At 37.1% G+C, this 19,268-nt stretch overlaps 1 protein-coding gene across 1 annotated transcript; it reads right to left on the bottom strand.

Moving 5' to 3' along the window:
- Nucleotides 1-13,038: 13,038 nt before the first annotated feature.
- LOC139874909 (uncharacterized) lies at nt 13,039-14,315 on the bottom strand. Its single transcript, XM_071862299.1, has 2 exons — nt 13,881-14,315; nt 13,039-13,125 (listed from the first exon to the last, which is right to left on the bottom strand). The coding sequence occupies exons 1-2, from the start codon at nt 14,313-14,315 to the stop codon at nt 13,039-13,041; spliced, it is 522 nt and encodes a 173-aa protein (XP_071718400.1).
- Between the last annotated feature and the right edge of the window lie 4,953 nt (nt 14,316-19,268).

Below are 19,268 nucleotides of genomic sequence, written 5' to 3' on the forward strand. Positions count from 1 at the left end.
AAGACTTCAATACACTTATCAAAATACTTCTACTTAACAAAAATGCTTACAATTACATCCTCGTTCAGTTTCATCAACAATTCTACTCGTATGCACCCGTATTCGTACTCGTACAATACACAGCTTTTAGATGTATGTACTATTGGTATATACAGTCCAATGATCAGCTCTTAGTAACCCATGTGAGTCACCTAACACATGTGGGAACCATCATTTGTCAACTAGCATGAAATATCTCATAAAATTACAAAAATATGAGTAATCATTCATGACTTATTTACATGAAAACAAAATTACATATCCTTTATATCTAATCCATACACCAACGACCAAAAACACCTACAAACACTTTCATTCTTCAATTTTCTTCATCTAATTGATCTCTCTCAAGTTCTATCTTCAATTTCTAAGTGTTCTTCATAAATTCTACAAGTTCTAGTTACATAAAATCAAGAATACTTTCAAGTTTGCTAGCTCACTTCCAATCTTGTAAGGTGATCATCCAACCTCAAGAAATCTTTGTTTCTTATAGTAGGTTATCATTCTAATACAAGGTAATAATCATATTCAAACTTTGGTTCAATTTCTATAACTATAACAATCTTATTTCAAGTGATGATCTTACTTGAACTTGTTTTCGTGTCATGATTCTGCTTCAAGAACTTCAAGCCATCCAAGGATCCATTGAAGCTAGATCCATTTTTCTCTTTTCCAGTAGGTTTATCCAAGGAACTTAAGGTAGTAATGATGTTCATAACATCATTTTATTCATACATATAAAGCTATCTTATTCGAAGGTTTAAACTTGTAATCACTAGAACATAGTTTAGTTAATTCTAAACTTGTTCGCAAACAAAAGTTAATCCTTCTAACTTGACTTTTAAAATCAACTAAACACATGTTCTATATCTATATGATATGCTAACTTAATGATTTAAAACCTGGAAACACGAAAAACACCGTAAAACCGGATTTACGCCGTCGTAGTAACACCGCGGGCTGTTTTGGGTTAGTTAATTAAAAACTATGATAAACTTTGATTTAAAAATTGTTATTCTGAGAAAATGATTTTTATTATGAACATGAAACTATATCCAAAAATTATGGTTAAACTCAAACTGGAAGTATGTTTTCTAAAATGGTCATCTAGACACCGTTCTTTCGACTGAAATGACTACCTTTACAAAAACGACTTGTAACTTATTTTTCCGACGATAAACCTATACTTTTTCTGTTTAGATTCATAAAATAGAGTTCAATATGAAACCATAGCAATTTGATTCACTCAAAACGGATTTAAAATGAAGAAGTTATGGGTAAAACAAGATTGGATAATTTTTTTCTCATTTTAGCTACGTGAAAATTGGTAACAAATCTATTCCAACCATAACTTAATCAACTTGTATTGTATATCATGTAATCTTGAGATACCATAGACACGTATACAATGTTTCAACCTATCATGTCGACACATCTATATATATTTCGGAACAACCATAGACACTCAATATGTGAATGTTGGAGTTAGCAATACAGGGTTGAGGTTGATTCCAAAATATATATAGTTTGAGTTGTGATCAATACTGAGATACGTATACACTGGGTCGTGGATTGATTCAAGATAATATTTATCGATTTATTTCTGTACATCTAACTGTGGACAACTAGTTGTAGGTTACTAACGAGGACAGCTGACTTAATAAACTTAAAACATAAAAATATATTAAAAGTGTTGTAAATATATTTTGAACATACTTTGATATATATGTATATATTGTTATAGGTTCGTGAATCAACCAGTGGCCAAGTCTTACTTCCCGACGAAGTAAAAATCTGTGAAAGTGAGTTATAGTCCCACTTTTAAAATCTAATATTTTTGGGATGAGAATACATGCAGGTTTTATAAATGATTTACAAAATAGACACAAGTACGTGAAACTACATTCTATGGTTGAATTATCGAAATCGAATATGCCCCTTTTTATTAAGTCTGGTAATCTAAGAATTAGGGAACAGACACCCTAATTGACGCGAATCCTAAAGATAGATCTATTGGGCCTAACAAACCCCATCCAAAGTACCGGATGCTTTAGTACTTCAAAATTTATATCATATCCGAAGGGTGTCCCGGAATGATGGGGATATTCTTATATATGCATCTTGTTAATGTCGGTTACCAGGTGTTCACCATATGAATGATTTTTATCTCTATGTATGGGATGTGTATTGAAATATGAAATCTTGTGGTTTATTATTATGATTTGATATATATAGGTTAAACCTATAACTCACCAACATTTTTGTTGACGTTTTAAGCATGTTTATTCTCAGGTGATTATTAAGAGCTTCCGCTGTCGCATACTTAAATAAGGACGAGATTTGGAGTCCATGCTTGTATGATATTGTGTAAAAACTGCATTCAAGAAACTTATTTTGTTGTAACATATTTGTATTGTAAACCATTATGTAATGGTCGTGTGTAATCAGGATATTTTAGATTATCATTATTTGATAATCTACGTAAAGCTTTTTATACCTTTATTGATGAAATAAAGGTTATGGTTTGTTTTAAAATGAATGCGGTCTTTGAAAAACGTCTCATATAGAGGTCAAAACCTCGCAACGAAATCAATTAATATGGAACGTTTTTAATCAATAAGAACGGGACATTTCAGAGAAGACTTGTGCCGATATGCACTTTTGCAAGGGCACGTCGTTTTCTTGTTAGTGGTGGCATGGCTTTTCTTACCCATGTCGTTGATACTCGAGATGAGCCACCATCCATTCGTGAAATTTCGGTGGTAAGTGAATTTGAAGACGTTTTTCCGGATGAGTTACCGGGTGTTCCGGCGGAACGACAAGTTGAATTTCGCATTGAGTTGGTTCCGGGGGCTACCCCCATTGCTAAAACTCCTTATCGTTTAGCGCCAACAGAAATGCAAGAGTTGTTAAATCAAACCCAAGAGTTGCTTGAGAAGGGTTTTATTCTACCGAGTGCTTCGCCATGGGGCGCTCCGGTTTTATTCGTGAAGAAAAAAGATGGTAGTATGCGGATGTGCATCGATTATCGGGAGTTGAACAAAGTGACGATCAAGAATCGTTATCCATTGCCTAGGATTAACTATTTGTTCGACCAACTCCAAGGTGCAACTTATTTCTCTAAAATCGACCTACGGTCCGGCTATCACCAAATGCGGGTCCGTGAGGAAGATATCGAGAAAACGGCTTTTCGAACGCGTTATAGGCATTTTGAATTCGTAGTTAAGCCTTTTGGTCTTACGAATGCACCGGCGGCATTCATGGATCTTATGAACCGAGTGTGCCAACCTATGTTGGACAAGTCGGTAATTGTGTTCATCGACGACATACTTGTCTATTCGAAGAGTATTAAAGAACATGAACTTCATTTGCGGTGTGTGTTAAAGACGTTGCGGAAGGATAAGTTGTATGCTAAATTCTCCAAATGTGAATTTTGGCTAAGGGAAGTTCAATTCCTTGGCCATATTGTGAACGAAAATGGTATTCAAGTAGATCCGGGGAAGATAGAGACGGTGAAGAGTTGGAGACGACCGACTACGCCTACGGAAATCCGAAGTTTTCTCGGATTGGCCGGTTATTATCGTCGGTTTATCCAAGACTTTTCTAAGATCGCTTCTCCATTGACGAAATTGACAAGAAAGAACGCAAGATTTAATTGGGAGAACGAGCAAGAAATTGCTTTTCAATTGTTAAAAGAGAAGTTATGTCAAGCTTCGGTGTTAGTGTTGCCGGAAGGTGTGCAAGACATGACGGTTTATTGTGATGTTTCTTTAAATGGGCTCGGGTGTGTTCTAATGCAAAGAGGTAAAGTCATCGCTTATGCCTCTCGACAATTAAAGGAACACGAATTGAGATATCCGACTCATGATCTTGAGTTGGCGGCGGTTGTGCATGCGTTGAAAATTTGGCGCCATTACTTGTATGGTGTCAAGTGTAGGATTTATTCGGATCACAAGAGTTTGAAACATCTTTTCGATTAAAGAGATTTGAATTATCGTCAACGTAGGTGGATGGATGTGGTAAAAGATTATGATTGTGAAATACTTTATCATCCGGGCAAGGTGAATGTGGTCGCGGATGTGTTAAGTCGAAAGAGTCACCATCCGGCGTTATGATTAGGATTGTTACGTATGATTATTACTAACGATTTTCTTGAAAAACTTGGTGTGATTCAAATTGAAGCTTACGTTCATAACAAGCATGCGGAACGAATTGTGGGGCAATCGGAATTCATTACTATGGGTTCGCGTGGTTTGTTGTCTTTTCAAGGAAGAGTGTGGGTGCCTAAGATGGGGGATTATCGACGAGTGATACTTGATGAAGCACATAAGTCAAAGTATTCCATTCATCCGGGCGCGACGAAAATGTATCTTGATTTGAGAAAGGATTATTGGTGGCCGGACATGAAACGTGATGTTGTTAAGTATGTTGAGCAATGTGTCACGTGTTTGCAAGTTAAAGCCGAACACCAAAAGCCGTATGGTAAGTTACAACCGTTGGAAATTCCGAAATGGAAATGGGAGCACATTACCATGGATTTCATTACAAAATTACCAAAGACGGCGAGAACCCAATTTGAGTCGATTTGGGTAATAGTTGATCGATTGACGAAGAGTGCCTTGTTTCTTCCCATTCGGGAAGCGATATCGTCGGAGACCTTGGCTAAATTGTTTATCAAGGAGGTAGTCGCTCGACAAGGGGTTCCTATATCTATTATTTCGGATCGAGATACCCGTTTCACATCTCGATTTTGGGAAAAGTTTCATGAAGATATGGGTACACAATTGAAATTGAGCACGACGTATCATCCTTAAACGGACGGTCAAACCGAACGTACGAATCAAACTTTGGAGGATATGTTACGGGCGTGTATTATTGATTTCGGCGGTAGTTGGGATGAGCACTTACCTTTGGTGGAATTCTCGTACAATAATAGTTATCATACTAGTATCGGGATGCCACCTTATGAGATGCTTTATGGGCGAAGATGTCGAACTCTGATTTGTTGGGGTGAGATTGGTCAAAAAGAAATCAGGAGTACTGATTTGGTCTTAGAAATGAATAACAAGATTGATATGATTCGGGATCATTTGAAAAAGGCTTAAGATAGACAAAATTCGTATGCCGACAAGCGTAGACGAATGATCGAATTTCAAGAAGGTGACATGGTGATGCTTAAGTTTTCGTCATGGAAAGGTGTTATTCGGTTTAGAAAATGGGGAAAGTTAGCTCCTCGGTTTATTGGGCCATTTAAGGTTTTAGCTCGTGTTGGTGAGGTCGCGTATCGTTTGGAATTACCCGAAGAGCTTGCGGGGATCCATAATACATTTCATGTTTCCCATCTCCGCAAGTGTCTTACGGATGATTCATCATGGGTGCCACTAGATGAGATTGAGCTAAACAATAAGTTAGAGTATATAGGGGAGCCGATTGCCATACTCGATGAGAAGGTCAAAAGGTTGAGAAATAAAGAAGTAAGAACTTTTAAAGTTCAATGGCGTCGTAGTAAAGGTTCCGAGTTTACTTGGGAGCCCGAAGAATTCGTGTTAGTTTATCTTCCCTCTTGTCATGCGGCTTGGATCGCGAGGACGCGCTCCGATTCAAGTGGGGGAGAGTTGTAAGACCCTAATCTTCATTGTACAGCAGAGTAAATAGAGTACATAAAGTGTGGGAATGATTGTGCAGTTGAACTGAAGTCAGAAGCTGAGCTGGGCTTAGTTCGCTCAGCGCACACCTAAGGGTGCGCGTGGCTCACTCTCTACTGTAGCCGAATTCAGCTCTTTTATTCAGATATTTTGATGGGTATTTTGGTAATTTCACCTGTGGACGAGTTAAAGGCCAGTAGGTCAGTTTGTGGAGTATCATTCACTCCATTTTCAACAACCTCATCTTCTTCACTTTAATTTTGGAGAGAGAGTGTGATTTCTTGAGTGAGAAAGCTTAAATCCAAGAGGAAGAAGTTGTTCTCGGGCCAAAGTGCGGGTATTAAAGTCGTTCATCTACTCACTAGCTACATTGTGGTTGTAGTGGTAAGCTCTAATATTGTTTTCCCTACTTTGATTTTGTGTAGGGTTAGGATTTGGGTAAATGAAGAACATAAAACCCATATTTGTTGATTTCGAGTGTTCTTGGGTAAGATGGAGTCATGAAGACTCAATGGTAACTAACCTAGGGTTTCAAAGTGTTAATTGATGTTTATGAGCCCTAATTGGTTAGTTAATTACTAGTACACCTAGCTAATTGGTAAATGGGTGTTAATTGGGTTAGTGGATGACCCAAAATGGGTGTGTTGACTTTAAATGAGTCAAAGGGGTTAATGATTGACCTAGTTGGGGAGTATGGGTATGAATTACCCTAATTGTGTTATAGTTAGTGTTGATAGACCTTAATCACTAGCTTTTAAGTGATTGACGATGGTCTTGACCCTTAAGGGGCGGTTTTGGTGAAAATGGGGCATTTAATGCATTTAAGTCATTAAATTCACTTGAGTGAATTGTTGGTGTTTAGCCCAACAAGTTTGTTTGTTGATTGAGTACTTATTGTATTAGGTACTCAGCTTTGAAGCATTCGAAAGTATAAAATCATCACCAAATCGTTGAGGTGAGTGGAATAATTATATATGTATGTATATGATTTATTTACTTGTGGGGTATGGGTTAAAGTTCGATGTTGATGATACCATATCCTAGAATGTATTGTTGGTTCGTTTTGATGAGGGTTTAAGTTCGATGTTGACGATACCTCATGTATGGATTTAAAGTTCGATGTTGACGAAGCCATACCGCTATTGTACTGAAATTCGATGAGGGTTTAAGTTCGATATTGACGATACCTCATATGTGGGTTTAAGTTCGATGTTGACGATACCACATTTATTAGGACGAATGGGAATTAAGTTCGATGTTGGCGATACCATTCGTTGAGCTAGCCTTGGGATTCGAATACTAATGGATGTTGTGAACATCAATGCTTATGTATTGTGTTGTAACATATTGTATTGTTGCGTTATATGATATTGTTATACTAGCTTATGTTATCGAGGATTTAGCGTTATACATTATAAAGGTATGCTAATTATGTTGCTAGTATGTATGCGGATTTGTTGTAAGTGTTTGCAAGTAAGTAAGTTATATATGTATATGTATAATTATTGCATTCACTAAGCTTTAGCTTACCCTCTCGTTGTTTATCTTTTTATAGGCTCGGGCGTTGACAAGGGTAAGGGCGTACGGTTGGATTAGAGATTCCCGCTTGTTTGATAGGGGACGCTTTTGGATGTGATAGCTTTTGGAGTTTGACCGAGATTTGGGTAGTTTAACCCCAAACACTATGCTCTTAGTGTCGTTTGGAATTTAAACTAATGTGGTCGAAACTCGTGTTTTGTATGAAACTCGTAAAACGGCTGATGTGGGCCCTGTTTTGTAAAACTCATTTTATTATTGAATCGTGTGAGTTTTAAATATTATGACATGTTGTGAAAAGCGTTTCGTCTAAATATGTCGGGAAGTGGGAGATCTTTATTTGAAAAATTGCAAAACCGGACAGAACTGAAAACTGACCTGTGCGCGCCGCGCACCCTGAGGTGGTGCGCGTGGCGCACTCCACTGTTAAAAAAAAAAAAAAAAAACTTTGTTTTACATATTCGGTTGGTTATTGGTTTGGGTTGTTACACATAAAGTGTGTAAAGCGTGGTGTAAATTAAAAAGCTCAGAATCTGCTCAGACCCTTGTACGCGCCACGCACACTTAGGGGAGCGCGCAGCGCACCTTGCTAGCGACAAAATTCTGCTTTTTCCTAATTTGAGTTAAATGAAGGGCATTATGGTCATTTCACTTGAGGCCAGATCTGAAGCCATATCAGCTGGTTTGGATCCAACTTTGGATCACTTTCACATCCACAAACACTCTCAACTATCTTAGAGAGAGAGAGAGAGAGAGAGAGAGAGAGAGAGAGAGAATTGAGGTTTTGAAGAAGAAGAAGCTCGAATTGATCAAAAGCTCGAGTGTTAAAGTTGTTCACCTCGTTCCTAGCTACGTTTTGGTTGGTGTGGTAAGTTCTAACTCCGAATTTCATTGTTTGATTTTGATATTCAAGTTAGGGTTTGAACTTAAATTGTTGAGAAACCCATTTAAACTCATGAAGTGAGTTTAGTGTTGCTAGTAATCGGTTTTATTGCTGTTGTTGGTGGGTTTTGGGTTGAAAACTGACTTGGCCATGATTTAGGACTTGGAATTGGGTTTAATCACTAGGTTTGGTGATTATGGAAGTGTTGGAACCCATTTTAGTGTATTTGAAAGACTAATTTTGAAATGAGTCAAAATTAGGGTTTATGGGTGATTTTGAGAATGATAAGTGTTTAACACTTATGATTGGGTTAAATTGGCATATTAGGACCATTGTCACTAGTGTTAGTGATTATTGGTTAGTTTGGACGCGGTTTGTGCTTCGAAGTGCGATGGGTCAAAATTGCACTAAGTGTCGATTTGAGTTGGTTTGTAAATCCACTCTAAGTGTGTTGTTTGTATTGTGATAATGGATAGGTACTTTCCATTGGCGAGTTGCGGATTATTCGGTAGCACTCTTCAAGACGACAAGGTGAGTGTTAATATCCTATGTGCATATGTATGTGTAGGATGGGTGCGGGTCGGGTGAAGTGGTTCTCAGTTATAGAGCTCATTTCACATATATGTGGATTTGATGGACTTGCGTATAGGTCCAATTGGCACGGTTGTGCGTTTTGGTTGACCACCTTTGGCGAGGTGCACACTTCGTGTGTACGTTATCACATGGACTTGTGATGTGGAGTTATATAATCCCGATGGCGTGGGATTGGTATTGAGTTTCGGTTGAGTAACCCCGATGAAGTGGGTTTTGATTTGGGAAGTGAATCACGTGTGGATGCGGATTCACGATGACGCGTGTAATTCGGTCATCTTATTAAGATAGTGATCTCGTGTGGTTGCGGATTTACTAAGGCTCGTGTAGTTCAGCCAACCTCGATGTTGTTGTGTTATTGAGGATAGTAGTCTCGTGTGGATGCGGATTTACTAAGGCTCGTGTAGTTCGGCCAATCCTCATTTTGGTATTTGGTAGTTGGTTTCGGTATTGGGTTAAAGGGTTAACCTTGGGCGGTTTACGCTTTGTTATATATATATATATATATATATATATATATATATATATATATATATATATATATATATATATATATATATATATATATATATATATATATTGTTGTATTGTCGTGTTGTAGCTAACCCTCCGGGTGTAGCTTATTGGCGTGGTACATATCGTCGTTGGTGTACTCACATTGTTGATATCGTTAACTTGTTGTATAGCGATTGTATGGCATGCTTAGATTAGCTTGCCTTTATGCATGGACTCCGGTATGTGTTATTTGATTATTATTGTGTGACGTGTCCATTTTATGCATATATATGTATGTAGTATATTCTCACTCACTAAGCGTTAGCTTACCCTCTCGTTGTTTACATTTTTATAGATTCGCGTGGAGGCGGTGGCTCGGGTAAGCATGTGGACTAGTGGACTTGCGTAGTTGTTTTAGAAGACGTGCTTTTGGATTGATTAGGATTGGGTAGCGTATCCCCAATCGCCATGCTCGATCTTTATTTTGTGTTAAAATCATGTGGTCGAAACTTGTATTTTTTTGTACGAAAGTCGTAAAACGGCTGATGTGGGCCCGGTGTCGTAAAACTCGTATTATTATTGGAACGTGTTAGTTTTACCTAATATTATATTTTGTGAAAACAGTTTCGTCTAAAAGTGTCGGGAAGTGGGAGATCTTTAATTGAAAAATTGAAATTTCGGAAAGAACCTGATCAGCCTTGTGCGCGCTGCTGCGCACCCCTCTGCTTTAAAAAAATTTTTTTTTTTGCTGCGTGTTCGGTTGGATAACAGGTTGGGTCGTTACACCGTCATATATGTAATCTCGAACATACTAATCAATATTGTAAGTTGATTAATGATTATGCAACAGTATCCAAATAAAATTACATATTCAAAGTCGGCTATTCAAATACAAAGTAAATAAAATCTGGAGAAAGAAAAGATACAGACTTTAGGTTTCAGAGGCCACAAAAGTGTTTTCGAGGAGTTTTAGGGAAGTACCACCAAGAAAAAGGTGAGTGTAGACTGTAGACGTGGCAAGCTCAAAAAGTTAAGTAGATTGCTGTCAATAGCAAGATGAGACGTGGCATACGTTAGTTAAACATTTTGATTGGGCCTTTGTAGTTCGATGAGTTGTAATTCAATGGGTTGGGCCTACGTATGAATATATCAATACCCATCTCACCATCTGCTTGTGGAGGGTGAAAGAAAAGGATTAATAGCTCCAATGAAAAGTAAACACATTTCATGTAGCTACGCTGCTACAGTAAACAAATGCCTCTTCTTATATATATATGTATATTGTATATATATATATATATATATATATATTCTCGGACATGACATGTTTTCGAACAGCCTGAGTTTTCGGGAAACACAAGGTTTTCGAGCACCCCATGTTCTCGGGCACCATGGTTCTCGAGCACCCTGTTTTCGAGCACCCATCATCAGCTTCGCCTGATTTGGGGAATCCCCCCTAAAAATCCACTTTCCAAGTGTTTTGAACAATTTACATGTTCACAATCAAGCACTAACATGTATACAATAAATATATAACCTATTTCTATTATCAACAAGTCTTACAAACCCATTTCATACAAGATTAGATCATAATACACAAATACTCAATTCTTACAAGAACCCTAGATCCACAATTTCAACATTTAGCAAGTTTAACATGATTAAAGTATACATACATCATTTATACATCATAATCAAGCTATAACAATAACTAATTTTAACATATATTCATCAAACCACAAGATTTGATAATTACTCCTATTAGTTGTCACAACTTATAAAAACTAATTATAATTTCATATGAATTAAATATAACATACTATATAAATATATATTTACCTTTTCCTGTAAATCACATCGAAGTATCACCATCATCCTTGGATATAATTAAAGAATCAATATTTGAATACAACAAGCAATGGGTTAGCTCACTTCGTTGGGCTGAAAAATGGGGCGAAAGTCCATTTAGTTTTGCTGAATGCATGTTTAGTTTGGTAGCTAAAAGGTACAGTATTAAAGATTAAAAAAATTTGTTCCCGAAAATCGAACCCGGGTATAGAAAATAGATGGGTAACGATGTGACCGCTGAGGTAACAACTACAAAACTATTTTGTTTCAAATCCTGAAGATATTATGTTTTTATTCGTTTATAAAAACCCAGGTTGAAAAGTCAAAATTGGCCGGCGAGCGAACAGTGTCGATTGGATTTTTACCAATTGATATATAGATAACATGCGCGAGTGTGTGTGTTGAGATACATTTGAGACAAAATGAAATCACACAGGGACTATTTGTGAATGTCTTAAACACATTAGATAACCGCCCCACTAAACCATTTTTTTATATTTATTTAGCTTTTATTCATAATCTATAATACCACGCAACTCTTTAAGCAGTCCTAACGAGGTCTATATATATCAAAAGATATTTTCTATAATCATCGTCAAGAGCACATTCATACGACCCCATAATAAATTATCAAACTCATAATTGATTATTTCATTCCTTTATAGTTAATTCATATTAATTACCCATAATTTAAGTATCATATTTAAATTTAAATTATAATACTAAAATAACACAAATTATCCATTTCATCTAGACCCGATGTCAAGATGTTACGATTTTCGGATGAGCCGTTGTTTTGTGGTGGCGGCGTTGGTTCATGCAAATACTTGTATTTGTCGAGGAACACTTATTGAAGTCCTTCAATCATTTGTTTGCAAACTTGGTCATTGATTTCTGAGGGATCGATGGCTAAAATGCTAGCACATTGAAAAGCGGTTCGGAAGGTTTCTTCTTTTTTCGCATGTCTATTACCCGATGTTCTTTCCGCTTTATGCTTTGAAATAGCTTCCAAAGCCTCGTCCGTTTTTTATGAACGAGATGAAGAACGCGTTTTTTCGGTGCCGGTGCTAGTTGATCGAGCCTTCTTTTTTGCCCTATCTCGGCCCATTGGCCTCGTCCGTTTTTAAGTATGGTTGGCACAATCATACTTAGTTGGGGGGTTGGAATTAAAATATGGGGGGCTGAAACCCCACCATGCCCTAGAGAAGTTTTGCCGTTAGTGTCCATCACAAGAAACAAAAGTAGTGTAACACTCTGATTTTTTTTTTTATCACAACGGAAGTACATGTAATTACCAAAATAACCATAGTTAATGTTTACATAACATAGTTTACAATCCAACTTTCATTACAGCTTTATACAACAACTGTGTTACGTGAAAACAATACTAGATAAGAAAACATCAGAGTAAGCTCATAGTCAAACATCTCTTCTAACCCGTCCGCAACACCCGTCCTAAACAACAGTACCTAAACCTGCAATGGGTGAAAATGTGGGGGAGTTAGCACAACTGCTAAGTGAATAGATACTATATATCTAACAGACCAATCATAAGCAACTGAACATGCAAGCTTCACAAATATGCTAAAGTCATAAACTAGCATATAACAACAACTGACAATATGAGGATCGGCGGCTTGTACGAGCACACGACTTAGCTGATCAGGCTACAGTCTGCCGATAGTTCGCTTTACTGAATCCACTGCATAACCGTCCAAACGTAACACATGCGTACTTCTATGCTATACTGAACAGTCAGTAACATCATGACCCGACCAGGTTACCACGGTCGATACAGCATAACGGCTAGAAAACAGTGCCACTAAAAGTCTACTCAACACTTACGCATTTTCAGAATTTACATTCTGATTATCATAAGACACGCGGACAGCATAACAGATAGAAAACAGCCAAATTAAATAACAATACAGTACTGATCTACATTCGTACGGTTGCAAGTCCATCCGTACAGTTACATCATGTATCCGTACGATTGCATGCTCACTGCCCGGTTGCACCAACACCACTGCATCCATACGGTTGCACATACACCCGTACGGTTTCATATCGTATTCGTACGGTTGCATGCTGCATCCGTATGGTTGTGTTCATAGAGTAGCAGCAGCAGAAACAGACGGATTTCGAACCAAAATCACTCAATCTCGTTCCCAGACATATTTTTGACCTAAAATCTATACAAAACATGTTAGGAAAACATTTAGGGACTTAAACCCTTTAGTTTCAAGCATCAACAACACCAAATTAGCTAGATTTGACTCAAAATTCAATTTTGACAAAACCTAACTTAAAACCACACAAATCCATCAATTTAAAACTGAAAATCATGAGTTGTTACCTTAAAATGATCAAGAAATTAGTAGTAACAGTCTTAACAACACAATTGTTACTCCAAAAACGAGATTGAGATTTAGGGTTTTCAAGTAGGAGAGAATTAGGTACGGTGCATGTTTGGAATTTTCAAGAAAAATGAGAGAAATGAGCTGTAACAAGCTTATATACGTGATTTAAACACCATACCCCATCACACACGGGTATTTACCAGTTATCTGATAATTTTCTTACTTAATTTAACAACCCTAACGGAGTCCAAATTAAATAAACGAACCTGTTCTGTGACCCTTGTCACAAACTGGTCTTAACCAATAATACAATAAAACTAAACATGTGAATAAAATAAAGGCATAAATAACCACACAATTATGCCTAAGGGCAAAAAGGTCATCTTACATCTAAGTCCGATCTGAGGATGTTACAAATCCACCCCCTTAAGAAGATTTCGTCCTCAAAATCTGGTCATGGTCAAACAGACGTGGATAACGAGCCTTCATCAGCTCTTCGGTCTCCCATGTAAGGTTCGAACTTAAACTATGCTTCCACTCAACAAGCACCATTCGAATCTCCTTCTTTCTTAACTTTGTCACCTTTCCATCGATAATTCTAACCGGTTCTTCAACTAGCTTTTGATTCAGGTCCACCCTCAAATCACTCAATGGAACCAGTTGCGTCTCATCATTGACCATACACTTCCTAAGGTAACATATGTTAAATGTGTTGTGTATTCCTGCCAACTCTGCTGGAAGTTTTAACACAATCGTCTCATCATTAACTTTCTGAATAATCTTGAACGACCCAATGTATCTCGGAGCTAGCTTACCCCGCTTACCAAACCTAATAACTCCTTTCCACGGTGAAACTTTCAAGTAAACACAATCACACACCTCAAAGTTTACCGGACGTCTACGTGGATCAACATACATTTTCTACCTATCACCCGCCGCTTTCAACTTTTCACGTGCTATCGCTACCTTTTCTTTCATTATCTGAACTATTTCTGGACCTGTAAACTGTTTCTCACCGGCTTCTAACCAACAAGTCGGCGTTCTACATTTGCGACCATACATCATTTCATAAGGAGGCATACCAATACTCGAATGATAACTATTATTATAAGCGAACTCGATCAAAGGTAAATGTATATCCCACGGACCACCATACTCTAACATACAGGACCTAAGCATATCCTCTAGTGTCTGTATTGTACGCTCGCTTTGACCGTCGGTCTGCGGATGATACGTTGTACTCAAATTTACCCTTGTTCCCAAACTCTTCTGTAAACTGTTCCAGAAGTTAGACACAAATCTAGAATCTCTGTCAGATACGATAGAAAACGGAACCCCATGTCAACTAACTATCTCTTTTAAGTACAACTCTACCAAAATACTCAACGAGGCTGTCTCTTTTGTTGCTAGAAAGTGTGCACTCTTTGTCAGTCGATCAACAATTACTGAAATCATATCATTACCTCTCTAAGTTCTGGGCAATTTCTTCACAAAATCCATCTTAATATGATCCCATTTCCATTCTGGAATTTTCAACTGCTGTACGAACCATAGGGTTTCTGATGTTCAGCTTTAACCTGAACGCAAACGTGACACCTTTCTACCAATTGAGCAACATCTTTCTTCATCGTTGGCCACCAATACATCGGTTTTAAGTCATTATACATCTTGGTACTACCCGGATAGACAGTAAACCTTGATTTGTGGGCTTCATTAATCAGATTCCTTAAATTTCCAAGCATAAGCACCCAAATTCAGTTCTTAAATGCCTTAAGTCCACAGGAATCGTCAGTCAATTGGTCCTTGGTTTTGGTCATCAGTTCAGTCTTTAAGTTCTCCTTCAATTAAGCTTGTGCTTGAAATTGTCTTAAATGTCCAATAAGGTCCGAAACTATTTCGGTTCTCATAAATTTCACGGTCTTTACAGTCTTTTTACGACTCAAAGCATCGGCAACAACATTTGCTTTGCCTGAATGATACTTTATTTCACAATCGTAGTCTTTTATAAGCTCAATCCACTGTCTCTGTCGCATATTCAGTTCTTCTGCGTGAAAATATACTGGAGGCTCTTATGGTCTGTACATATCACACACTTTGTACCATATAAGTAGTGTCTCCATAATATCAATGCAAATACTACTGCATCCATTTCTAAATCATGAACCGGATAGTTACGTTCGTGTGTCTTTAACTGAAGAGAAGTGTACGCGATAACTTTATCTCTTTGCATCAGTACACACCCAACCCAACAATTGACGCACCACAATAAACCACGAAGTCATCTGAACCCTCAGGTAATGCTAACACTGGAGCCTGACACAACAACTATTTCAGAGTCTGAAAGGCCTGTTCCTGTTGGTCACTCCATCGAAAACTTACATATTTTCTGGTCAATTTGGTCAACGGTGTGACGACCCGCATTTTTCCGTAGATATATATGAGATTAATATTTACATAAATAAATATTTCCAACATGATAAACAATCAAACTTGTTAAGACTTGAATATTTGAAACGGGTTTTATATAAACGTTTGATCACCCAGTTCGTCCGACGATTCACGAACATCATAACTTGTAATAATGATATATATATATATATATAATATATATATATATATATATATATATATATATATATATATATATATATATATATATATATATATATATATATATCTAACTTGATAATATGATAATTAAGTATCTCATTAACTATATTAACACGAGGTTATATACATAAATTGAGATTATTAAATTAAGAGTTTCGAAATGATATATATATATATATATATATATATATATATATATATATATATATATATATATATATATATATATATATATAACATTTAATGACGTAATAACTCTTAAGTTAAAATGAATATATATGTATTGTATTAAGATGTACTAATACACTTTTGAAAGACTTAAATACATATATTAATATACTTATACTCGACTAAGATAGCTATACTCGTATTCGTATTCGATTTCCTCAAGAATTCTATTTGTATTCATACGATATTTTTACCTGTATTATATGCAGCTTCTATAAGTACTTATTATTGGTATATACCAATGGGAACTAGCATGAGATTCCACTCTTGATTATGTCATGCATGACTAATCAAGTTTAACTTCCACCATGAACTAGTCAACTAACTTGAACTCCTTTTAACCCCACTCACCACTCACTTCATTTCATTTCTAATTCTCTCTCAAAACACACACTCTTTCAAGAACACTTTTAGCTACTATTTTTCCAGCAAGAATTCATCAAATACAATGTAAGACCATGTTTTCTGTTCCAGTGAATTGGGACGCCGTCCCAGATATCTGGACGCCGTCCAGATGTACTGACGGGCCAGCTATGTAATTTTAATATTTTAAGAGAGGTATTTGGGTGTTTTCACTTGGGGTCGGTTTTTGAGCTACAAAACTGACCCAATGCTTATCTTATCCACATTTCACCTCTTTTCACACACTTTAATCTTTAGAGAGAGATAGAGAGAGTTTAGAGAGAGAAAGAGAGCTAGATTTGAGGAAGAAGAAGAGTGAATCGGGTCAAGTCGTAAGTGTTAAAGTTGTTCACCTTGTTCACGGCTACGTTTTGGTTGTTGCGGTAAGTTCTAACTCTGAATTTCACTGTTTGATTTGATATTCAAAGTTAGGGTTTCAACTTGAATCATTGAGAAACCCATTTAAACTCATGAAGTGAGTTTATTAATGCTTGTAATCGGGTTTTATTTCATTTTTGGTGGATTTTGGGTTAGTTGATGTTTTGGCCATGTTTAGGACTTGTAATTGGGTTTAATCACTAGGTTTAGTGATTATGGAAGTGTTGGAACCCATTTGGGTGTATTTGGAAGACTAATTTTGAAATGGGTCAAAATTAGGGCTTATGTGTCAAATTGGGTAAGACAAGTGTTCAACACTTATGAATGGGTTTAATTAGTGTATTAGGACCATTTTCACTAGTGTGAGTTATTATTGGTTAGTTTGGGCACGGTTTATGCTTAGATGTGCAATTGGGTCAAAATTGCACTAAGTGTCAATTTGGTTTGATTTGTAATCCACCCTAATTGTGTTATTTGTTATGTGATAAATAGAATAGGTACTTTCCATTGACGTGTTACGGATTATTCGGTTGCATTCATCAAGGCGCTAAGGTAAGTGTAAATATATTATATGCGTATGTATGCATAAGATGGGTGCGGGTGGGGTAAAGTGATCATTGGGCGTTTGGGTCCATGTGGCACGTTTGTGTGTTTTTGGTTACCACCCTTGGGGTACTGAATCTCGGGCGATATGGATTCACATTGACAAGTAGGTCAACCCCGTTGTTGTTGGTGAAATGAGATGGGTAGTGATTTGCTTGTAGTTTCAGCTACTAGTGGATCGTGTGTGGTTTCGGATTCACGATGTCGCGTGTGGTTTCGGACATTCCCACTGTTGTTGACTTAGGGTAGTGAATCACGTCTAGTTTCGGATTCACTGGGGCGCGTGTAGTTTTGGCCAACCCTATTGTCATTGAGGTAAAGGTGGTGATCGCGTGTGGTTTCGAATTCACTGGGCGCGTGTGTTTTCGCCCAGCCTTCTTGAGTTTGAGGTTAAGGGGTTAACCTTGGGATTTTGAATAGACGTATATATATATATATATATATATATATATATATATATATATATATATATATATATATATATATATATATATATATATATATATATATATATATATATATATATTGTTGTGATGTAGCTAATCTTGCGGATTAGGCATGGTACGTAATGTATAGCTTGCTAGTTATACTTGGATGCGGTATGTGTTTATTATTTGTGTTGGTGATACGTATTCATTTTATGCATATGTATGTATATAGTATGTTTATCCTCACTAAGCTTTCATAGCTTATCCTCTCATTGATATCATTTTTATAAGTTCGCAAGGTGGCGGCTCAGGTAAGCGTGGGAACTAGTGGACTTGCGTAGGTTGCTATAGAAGACGTGCTTACGAATTGATTTAGGATTGGGTAGTGTGTCCCCAATCTCCATGCTCGGTCTTTGTTTTGAGTTAAACTAAAATGGGTCAAAATTGCCACTTTGATGTAATAATGGGTCGTTGGAGTTCCAAGAGTCATTAGACTCGTTTGGTGGTCTAAACATATTAAAAAATCGTAATTTGAAGTATTAAATGTGTCTTATGAAGAAAAGTGCAGGTCAGGTCTTCTGGACGCCATCCCAGTATCTTCTGGACGCCTTCCAGTATAACGTAGTTTGGTGGGTTTCAATCACAGAACATTTTAGTGTTACTGGACGCCGTCCAAATGTTTGGACACCGTCCTGATCCTTTGTTACTGACGCAGTTCTATTCTTGGACGCCGTCCCACTGTACTATTTTTTAAAAACAAAAATTTATGTCGTGTTTTTTGTAAAACGAAGTTGGGTCGTTACAAGTGGTATCAGAGCATGGTACAAGGGATTTAGGCGACTTGAGATAGGTACATAGACTTATACTATTGTGTGTGCTTATTTGTTTCTGGACTTATAGGATTACGGGTCGGAACGGGAATTTGGTTAGTGCCTTAGCGTGTAGGCGGACTAACTAGGATTGTGTTTATGTTGTGATATAATTCTTGCATGTGTTTATAGCGTGTAGAGTTTGTGTTGTGTTTGTGTATATCATCGAGCAAGATAGTCATTGTACTAACAAGTTGAGACAGCGTGTGCACATAATAATGACTAGATACCATTGTTACGAGTGCAAATCGCGTCTAACAAGTGATGTACGACGGGTGTTGAGAAAGATGGGGCGGTGTTGTGTGTGGTTTATCTACGTTTCATTATTTGATCATTTTGCGTTCTTTAGAATG

This window comes from Rutidosis leptorrhynchoides, chromosome 11, assembly GCF_046630445.1.
Source record: "Rutidosis leptorrhynchoides isolate AG116_Rl617_1_P2 chromosome 11, CSIRO_AGI_Rlap_v1, whole genome shotgun sequence".
Lineage (NCBI taxonomy): Eukaryota > Viridiplantae > Streptophyta > Magnoliopsida > Asterales > Asteraceae > Rutidosis > Rutidosis leptorrhynchoides.

Coding starts and splice junctions, on each gene's coding strand:
- LOC139874909 (XM_071862299.1), bottom strand. CDS start 14,315: ATGTATGTTGATCCACGTAGACGTCCGGTAAACTTTGAGGTGTGTGAT. Junction 13,126..13,880: donor AGACCGAAGAGCTGATGAAG/GCTCGTTATCCA, acceptor ATACGGATGCAG/CATGCAACCGTACGAATACG.